This window comes from Macrobrachium nipponense, chromosome 41 (genome assembly GCF_015104395.2).
Source record: "Macrobrachium nipponense isolate FS-2020 chromosome 41, ASM1510439v2, whole genome shotgun sequence".
In the NCBI taxonomy this organism is placed as follows: Eukaryota; Metazoa; Arthropoda; class Malacostraca; order Decapoda; family Palaemonidae; genus Macrobrachium; species Macrobrachium nipponense.
The window spans coordinates 48,988,006-48,997,665 of record NC_061102.1 but is presented as its reverse complement, the minus strand read 5'-3'; the positions used below and the strand labels follow the sequence as shown (position 1 = coordinate 48,997,665).

General features: G+C 48.4%; 1 protein-coding gene across 1 annotated transcript; it reads left to right on the top strand.

Annotated features, from left to right (window-relative positions):
• Nucleotides 1-296: 296 nt before the first annotated feature.
• On the top strand, nt 297-818 carry LOC135212850 (TATA-binding protein-associated factor 2N-like). The gene has a single exon (XM_064246617.1). The coding sequence runs from the start codon at nt 297-299 to the stop codon at nt 816-818; it is 522 nt and encodes a 173-aa protein (XP_064102687.1).
• The last annotated feature ends 8,842 nt before the right edge of the window (nt 819-9,660 follow it).

Genomic DNA, 9,660 nt, shown 5'->3' with positions numbered 1-9,660 from the left:
GGCCAATTATGGGGGTGAAGAAAGGGCCAATTATGGAGGTGAAGAAAGGGCCAATTATGGGGGTGAAGAAAGGGCCAATTATGGAGGTGAAGAAAGGGTCAATGGGCCAATGGGGGTGAAGAAAGGGCCAATTATGGTGAAGAAAGGGCCAATTATGGAGGTGAAGAAATGGCCAATTATGGGGGTGTGAAGAAAGGGCCAATATGGGGGTGAAGAAAGGGCCAATTATGGAGTGAAGAAAGAAAGGGCCAATATAGGGGTGAAGAAAGGGCCAATTATGTGAAGAAAGGCCAATTATGGGGGTGAAGAAAGGGCCAATTATGGGGGTGAAGAAAGGGCCAATTATGGAGAAGAAATGGGCCATGGGGGTAGAAGAAAGGGCCAATTATGGAGGTGAAGAAAGGGCCAATTATGGAGGTGAAGAAAGGGCCAATTATGGGGGTGAAGAAAGGGCCAATTATGGAGGTGAAGAAAGGGCCAATTATGGAGGTGAAGAAAGGGCCAATTATGGGGGTGAAGAAAGGGCCAATTATGGGGGTGAAGAAAGGGCCAATTATGGAGGTGAAGAAAGGGCCAATTATGGAGGTGAAGAAAGGGCCAATTATGGAGGTGAAGAAAGGGCCAATTGTGAAGAAAGGGCCAATTATGGGGGTGAAGAAAGGGCCAATTATGGGGGTGAAGAAATGGCCAATTATGGGGGTGAAAGAAAGGGCCCAATTAGGGGAGTGAAGGAAAAGGAAATGGGCCAATTATGGGGGAAGAAAGGACCAAGGGCCAACCAATTATGGAGGGTGAAGAAAAGGGCAATTAGGGGGTGAAGAAAGGGCCCCCCCCAATTATGGAGGTGAAGAAAGGGAGGGGCAATTATGGGTGGGAAGAAAGGGCCAATAAGGAGGGGGTGAAGAAAGGGCCAATTATGGGGTGAAGAAAGGGCAATTTCATGGGGGTGAGAAACAGGGCCATTATGGCGGGCGGTGTGAAGAAAGGGCCAATTATGGGGAGGGAAGAAAGGGCCAATTATGGAGGGGTGGGAAGAAAAAGGGGCCAATATGGAGGTGGAAAAGAAGAAAGAAACCCAATTATGGAGGTGAAGAAAAGGGCCAATTATGGGGGTTGAAGAAAGGGCATGGAGGGGGAAAGAAAGGGCCGACCAATTATGGAGGTGAAGAAAGGGCCACTTATGGAGGTGAAGAAAGGGCCCAATTATGGGGGTGAAGGAAAGGGGCCAATTATGGAGGTGAAGGAAAAGGGCCAATTATGGGGGAGGAGAAAGCGGCCCAATTTAAAATGGGGGTTGAAGAAAGGGCCAATTAGGAGGGGTGGAAGGGACAAGGGCCAAATTAAATGGAAGGGAAGGGTAAGGGCCCAATTGATGGAGGGGGTTGAAGAAAGGGAGCCAATTAATTGGAGGTGAAGAAAGGGGGGACAATTAGAAGGTTGAAGAAAAAAAAGGGCCAATTTATGGGGTTGACAGGAAAGGGCCAATGAATGGGGTAAAGAAAGGGACCAATTATGGAGGGGTGGAAGAAAGGGCCAATTATGGAGGGGGTGAAGAAAGGGCCAATTAAAGGGGTGACAAAGGGCCAATTATGGAGGTGAAGAATAGGGCCAATTACGGGGGTGAAGAAAGGGCCAATTATGGAGGTGGGGAAGAAACGGGCCAATTATGGGGGTGAAGAAAGAGGGCCAAATTATGGAGGGGGTGAAGAACAGGGCCAATTATGGAGGGGGTTGAAGAAAGGGCCAATTAATGGGGGTGAAGAAAGGGCCAATTATGGAGGTGAAGAAAGGGCCATTAATGGAGGTTGAAGAAAGGGCCAATTATGGGGTGAAGAATAAGGGACCAATTTGAGGGGGGATAAAAAGGGGGCCAATTATGGAGGTGAAGAAAGGGCCCAATTATGGGGGTGGAGAAAGGGCCAATTTATGGGGGTTGAAGAAAAGGGCCAATTATGGGGTGAAGGAAAGAAAGGGCCAATTATGGAGGGGAGAAAGGGCCATTATGGGGTGAAGAAAGGGCCAATTATGGGGTGGTGAAAGAAAGGCTGCCAATTATGGGGGGAAGGAAAATGGCCAATTTATGGGTGAAGAAAGGGCCAATTATGGGGTGGGGGTGAAAGAAAGGGCCAATTATGGAGGGGGTGAAGAAAGGGCCAATTATAGGGGTTGAAGAAAAAAGGAAAGGGCCAAATTAGGGGAGGGAAGGAAAGGACCTCTTATGGGGGGAAAGGAAAGGGCCAATATGGGGGAATGAAGAAAGGGCCAAATATAGGGGGTTTCGAAGAAAGGGCCAAATTAATGGAGGTGACGAAAGGGCCAATTATGGGGTTGAAGAAAGGGCCAAATTATGGGGTGGGGGGGAAAGAAAGGGCCCAATTTAATGGAGGTGAAGAAAGGGCCAATTATTGGGGGGGAGAAAGGGCCAAATTAATTGGAGTGGGGGTGAAGAAAAAGGGGGCCAATTATGGGGGTGAAGTTAAAGCGGCCAATTATGGGGGTGAAGAAAGGGCCCAATTATGGAGGTGAAAAAATGGCCAATTATGGCGGGGGTGAAGAAAGGGCCAATTATGGGGGTGCAAGAAAAGGGCCAATTATGGAGGTGAAGAAAGGGCCAACTTATAGGGGTATGAAGAAAAGGGCCAATAGGGGAGGTGAAGCAAATGGGGCCAATTATGGGGGGTTGAAGAAAGGGCCAATTATGGGGGGTTGAAGCAACCAAGAAAGGCACCAATTATGGGGGTGAAGAAGAAAGGGCCAATTATGGGAGGTGAAGAAGAAAGGGCCAAATTAAGGGGGTGAAGGAAAGGGCCCCCCCAATTATGGTGTGAAGAAAAGGGGGTCAATTAGGAAGGTTGAAAGGGAAAGGGCCAATTTTATGGGGGTGAAAGACCAAGGGCCAATTATGGAGGGTGAAAGAAAGGGCCAATTATGGAGGTGGGGAAGAAAGGGGCCAATTATGGGGGTGAAGAAAGGGGGCAATTATGGGGGTTGAAGAAAGGGGCCAATTATGGAGGTGAAGAAAGGGCAATTATGGGGGTGAAAGAAAGGGCCAATTAGGATGTGAAGAAAGGGCCAATTATGGGGGTGAAGAAAGGGCCCATATGGGGGATGAAAGAAAGGGCCAATTATGGGGGCGAAGAAAGGCGATTATGGGGGTGAAGGAATTGGGGCCAATTAAGGGGGGTGAAAGAAATGGCCAATTATTGGGGGTGAACGAATAGGGCCAATTATGGAGGTGGAAGAAAGGGACCAATTTATGGGGGTGAAGAAAGGGCCAATTAATTGGAGGTGAAGAAAGGGCCAATTAGGGGGTGAAGAAGGAAACAATTATGGAGGTGAAAGAAAGGGTCCGAATTATGGGGTGAGAAAGGGGAAATTATGGGGGTTGAAGAAAGGGCCAATTATGGGGGTGAAAAAAGGGGGCAATTATGGAGTGAAAGTAAGGCCAATTATGGAGGGGGCGTGAAGAAAGGGCCAATTATGGAGTGAAGAAAGGGAACGCTGATGGAGGTGAAGAAAGGGCCACCAATATGGGGTTGAAGAAAGGCCAATGATGGGGTGAAGAAAGGGACAATTATGGAGGGTGAAGAAAGGGCCAATAATTGGAGGGGGTGAAGAAAGGGCAATTAAATGGGGTGTGAAGAAAGGGCCCAATTATGGAGGTAAGAAAGGGCCAAGTTATGGGGGTTGAAGAAAGGGGCCAATTATGGAGGTGAAGGAAAAAGGGCCAATTATGGAGGGTGAAGAAGGAAAGGGCCAATTATGGACGGGGGTTGAAGAAAGTGGGCAACCATTAATGGAGGTGGAGGAAAAGGGCCAATATGGGGGTGGGAAGAAAGGGCCAAGTATGGAGGGGGTGAAGAAAGGGCCAATTTATGGAGGTGAAGAAAGGGCCATTAACGAAGGGAAAGGGTGAAGAAAGGGACAATTATGGGGCGGGGTGGAAAAAAGGGCCCAATAGGGGAGTGAAAGGGAAATCAGGCCCAATTATGGGGGTGGAAGGGAAAGGGCCAATAATGGGAGGTGGTTTGGGGGGTTGAATTGTTGAAGGCGGGGATTTCAAGGTTATGGATTGGGAAAGATGAATGGTCCAATTGAATGTTGAGAAAGGGCCAATATGGGGGTGAAGAAAGGGCCAATTATGGAGCGGTGAGAAGGGCCAATTATGGAGGTGAAAGGGAAAGGCCAATTAATGGAGGTTGAAGAAAGGGCCAATTATGGTGGTAAGAAAGGGCCCCAATTATGGGGCGGGGTTGAAGAAAAGGGCCAATTAAGGGGGTGAAGAAAGGGCAATTATGTGGGGGTGAAGAAAGGGCCAATAATGGGGTGAAAGGGAAAGGGCCAATTATGGAGGGGAAGAAAAGGGCCAAGGATAGGGGAAGAAAGGGCCAATTAGGGGAGTGAAGAAAAATTATGGCCAATTAGGGGGTGAAGATAAGGGCCAAATTCTGGGGGTGAAGAAAGGGCCCAAATTATGGGGGTGAAGGAAAGGGCCAATTATGGAGGTGAAAGAAAGGGCCAATTAATGGGGGTTGAAGAAGGGCCAATTATGGGGGTTTGAAAAGGAAAGGGCCAATCTTATGGAGGTGAAGAAAGGGCCAAATTTAGGGGTGAGAAAGGGCCAATTATGGAGTGAAGAAAGGGCCAAATTATGGCGGAGAAGAAAGGGCCAATTATGGTGGGTAAGAAAGGGCCAATTATGGAGGTGAAGAAAGGGCCAAGTATGGGGGTGAAGAAAGGGGCCAATTATGGAGGTGAAGAAAAGGGCCATTATGGGGGGTGGAAGGTGGGGGGAAAAAAAAAAAAGGGCCAAAAGGGCCTTAATTGGGGGGAAGATAGGGCCAATTATGGGGTGAAGGAAATGGGCCAATTATGGGGGTGGGGAATGAAGAAAGGGAGGCCAATTAATTGGGAGTGAAGGGGGGAAATGGCCAAAAACTATGGGGGGAAGAAAGGGCCAAATAATGGGGTTGAAGAAATGGCCAATTTATGGAGGTAGAAGAAAGGGCCAATTAAGGGGGTGAAATAGAAAGGGCCAATTATGGAGGGGGTGGCAGGAAAGGGCCAAACTATGGGGGTGAAGAAAGAAAGGGCAATTATGGGGGTATGGGGGAATAAATGGCCAATTATGGTGGTCAAGGAATAAATGGGCCAATTATGGGGGTGAAGGAAAAGGCCAATTATGGCGGGTAAGAAAGGGCCAATAATTGGAGGTGGGAAGGGAAGAAAGGGCCAAATTAATGGAAGTGGTTGAACGGAAAGGGCCCAATTATGGGGGTTAGAAAGGGCCAATTATGGAAGGTAAAGTAGGGCCAATTACGGAGGTGAAGAAAGGGGGCCAATTATTGGGGGTTTAAGAAAGCGGGCCAATTAAATTCGGAGGTGAAGGGGGTAAGGGCCAATAATGGAAGGTTGAAGGGAAAGGGCCAATTATGGAGGGGGTGAAGAAAGGGCCAAATTTATGGGGGTGAGAAAGGGGTCAATAGTAGGGTGAAGAAAGGGCCAATTATGGGGGAGGGAAGAAAGGGTCCAATTATGGAGGCGGGGAAGAAAGGGCCCAATTACCTGGAAGGTTGAAAGGGGAAAGGGCCAATATGGGGGTGAAGAAATGGGCCAATTATGGGGGGAAGGTGAAGAAAGGGCCTCCAATTATGGGGGTGAAGGGGAAATGGCCAAGTAATGGAAAAGGTGGAAGGAAAGGGCCAATTATGGGGGTGAAGAAGAAATGGGCCCAATTATGGGGGTGAAGAAAGAAAGGGCCAATTATGGGGTGTGGAATAGGAGGGACCAAATTTAATGGGGGTGAAGAAAGGGCCAACTTGGAGGGGGGTTGAAGAAAGGGCCACAACTTATGGAGGGGGTGAACGAAAGGGCCAATTACGGAGGTGAAGGAAAGGGCCAATTATGGGGGAAAGAAGAAAAGGGCCAAAATTATGGAAGGTGAAGAAAGGGCAATTATGGAGGGGGTTGAAGCAAGCGGCCAATTAAATGGGGTGAAAAGAAAGGGACCAATTAATTGGAGGGTGAGGAAAGGGACCAATTATGGGGATGAAGAAAGGGCCAATTATGGGGGTGGGGGGGAAGGAAAAGGGCCAATTATGGGGTGAAGAAAAGGGGCCATTAAATGGAAGGTCCCAAGGGAAAGGGCCAATTATGGAGGTGAAGAAAAGGGCCAAATTATGGAGGGGGTGAAGAAAGGGCCAATTATGGAGGTGAAGAAAGGGCCAATTAATGGGGGGTGAAGAAAGGGCCAATGAAATTGGGGGGTAACTAGGGTCCGGAATAACTTACTGTTGGGGTGAAGAACAGGAAGGCCAATTAAGGGGAGTGAAGAAATGGGACCAATTATGGGGTGAGAAAGGGAACAATTATGGAGGGTGAAGAAAGGGCCAATTATGGGGTTGAAGAAAGGGCAATATGGAAGGTGAAGAAGGGAACAATTACGGAGGTGAAGAAAAGGGACAATATGGGGTGAAGAAAGGGACAATTAAATGGGGGTGAAGAAAGGGCCAATTATGGGGTTCGAAGAAAGGGCCAAATAATTGGAGCGTGAAAGAAAGGGCACATTTGGAGGTGAAGAAAGGGCCAATTATGGAGGTGAAGAAAAGCGGGCCAATTATGGGGGTGAAGAAAGGGGCCAATTATGGGGGAAGAAGAAGGGGCCAATTATGGGGGTAAATAAAGGGCCAATTATGGAGGTGAAGAAAGGGGCCAATTATGGGGGTGGGGGGAAGAAAGGGCCAACTTACGGAGGGGGCTGAGAAAGGGCCAATTAATGGGGGGAAAAGGGCCGGTGAAGAAAGGGCCAATTATTGGGGGTGAAGAAGGCCAATATGGGGGTGAAGGAAATGGCCAATTATGGGGGTGAAGAGAAAAGGGCCAATTATTCGGAGGGGGTGAAGAAAATGGGCCCAATTATGGGGGGAGAAAGGAAAAGGGCCAATTATGGAGGTGAAGAAAGGGCCCAATTAATTTGGAAGGTGAAGAAAGGGCCAATTTATGGGGGTTGAAGAAAAGGGCCAATTAATTGGAGGTGAAGGAAAGGGCCAATTAAATTGGGGATGAGGGCGAAGAAAGGGCCCAATTATGGGGCGTGAATAAAGGGCCAATTATGGTGGTGAAGAAATGGGCCCAATTAATTGGCGGGGACCGAAAAGGACAATAGGGGGTTAAGAAAGGGCCAATCTATGGAGGGAGGAAAGGGTCAATTATGAAGGTGAGAAAAGGGCCAATTATGGGGGTAAGAAAGGGCCAAATTGGATGGAGGTAAAGTAAAGGGCCAATTACGGAGGTGAAGGAAAGGGCCAATTATATTGGGGTTTTTAAGAAAGGGCCAATTAGGGAGGAAGTAAGGGGGCCAATATGGAAGGTGAAAGGGAAAGGGCCAATATGGAATTGGGAAGAAAGGGCCAATTATGGGGGTGAACGAACAAAGGGCCAATTATGGGGGTGAAGAAAAGGGGGCCAATTATGGGGGTTTTAAGAAAGGGTCAATTATGGAGGTGGGGAAGAAAGGGCCAACTTAGGAGGTGAAGAAAGGGCCAATATGGGGTGAAGAAAAGGGCCAATTATGGAGGGGTGAAGAAAGGGCCAATTATTGGGGGTGAAGGCAATGGCCAATTAGGAAGGTGAAAAGAAAGGGCCAATTATGGGGGGTGAAGAAACAAAATGGCCAATTATGGGGGTGAGAAAGGGCCAATTATGGGGGTGAATAAGAAAGGGCCAATTATGGGGGTGAAGAAAGGGCAATAATGGAGGGGGTGAAAGAAATAAGGCCGGCAATTAATTGGAGGTGAAGAAAGGGGGCCAATTAGGAGGTTGAAGAAAGGGACCAATTATGGGGGTGAAGAAAAGGGGGCCAATTATGGAAGTGAAGAAAGGGCCAATTATGGAGGGGGGTGAAGAAAGGGCCAATTATGGGAGGTGAAGAAAGGGACAATTAATCGGAGGTTTGAAGAATAGGGACAATATGGGGGTGAAGAAAGGGCCAATTAGAGGGGTGAAGAGAGGGCCAATTATGGGGTGAAGAAGAAAGGGCCCAATTATGGGGGAGGTGAAGAATAAAGGGCCAATTATGGAGGTGAAGAAAGGGCCAATTATGGAGGTTGAACGAACGGGCCAATTATGGAGGGGGTAAGAAAGGGCCAATTATGGGGGTGGGAAGAAGGGAAACCAATTATGGAGGTGAGGGAAACCAAGGGAAACCCAATTATGGGGGTGAAAGGAAAGGGCCAATATGGGGGTGAAGAAGGCCGGGCCAATTATGGGGGTGAAGAAAGGGCCCAATTATGGAAGGGAAGAAAGGGCCAATTATGGAGGTGGGATTGAAGAAAGGGCCAATTATGGGGGTGAAGGAAAGGGCCAATTATGGAGGTTGAAGAAAAGGGCCAATTATAGGGGGTGAAGAAAGGGCCAATTATGGGGGTGAAGGAAAGGGCCAAATTATGGGGGTGAAGAAAGGGCCAATTAGGGGAGATGAAGGAAAGGGCCCAATTAATGAAAGGGGGTGAAGAAAGGCCAATTATGGGGGTGGGGGGAAGAAAGGGCCCCCAATATGGGAGGGGTGAAGAAAGGGCCAATTATGGAGGTGAAGAAAGGGCCAAATTATGGGGGTGAAGAAGGGTGAAAGGGAAACCAATTAATTGGAGGGTGGAAGAAAGGAAACCAATTATGGTGAAAGAAAGGGCCAAATTTATGGGTTTTGTTGGGAGAAGAGGGCAATTATGGGGGGTGGTGGGAAGGAGTGGCCAATAAGAAGGTTTGAAATGGGATGGGCCAATTAATTGGAGGGTGGGGAAGGAAAAGGCCAAATTAATGGAGGTGAAAGGGAGGGCCAATTATGGGAGGGGGTGAAGAAAGGGCCAATTATGGGGTGGGGTTGAAGAAAGGGCCAATTATGGGGGTGAAGGAGGGCCAATAAAGTCAGTGAAAGGGGATGGCCAACCTTATGGGCGGGGGTGAAAGAAAGGGCATTAATTGGGGAGGTGAAGAAAGGCCAATTATGGTGAAGAAAGGGACAAAATTATGGAGGGGGTGGGAAGAAAGGGACCAATTAATTAAGGAGGGGGGTGAAGAAAAAGGGGACAATTATGGGGCCCGGAGGTGAAGAAAGGGCGAAAGGGCAATTATGGGGGTGAAGAAAGGCCAAATATGGGGTGGATAAGAAGAAAGGCGGGCCAATTATGGGGAAGGGGTTGGGAAGAAGGGAAACCAAATTATGGAGGTGAAAGGAAAGGGAAAATTATGGGGGTGAAGGTGAAACCGGGAAAGGGCAATTATGGGGGTTGAAGGAAAGAAACATCTAGGAAGGGGGGTAAAAGGGGAAGAAGAAACCAATTATGGAGGTGAAGAAGGGACAAAGGGTTTTAATGGGGGTTGGAAACGAAAGGGAAACCATGGATTTTGGTGAAGAAACGGGAACCAATTATGGGTGGAGGTGAAGAAGGGCAATTATGGAGGTGAAAGGGAATGGGCCAATATGGAGGTGAAGAAAGGGCCAATTATGGGGTCCGAAAGAAAGGGTCCAATTATGGAGGTGAAGAAAGGGCCAATTCGGGGGTGAAGAAAGGGCCAATTATGGAGGTGAAGAAAGGGCCAATTATGGAGGTGAAGAAAGGGCCAATTATGGGGGTGAAGAAAGGGACAATTATGGGGGTGAAA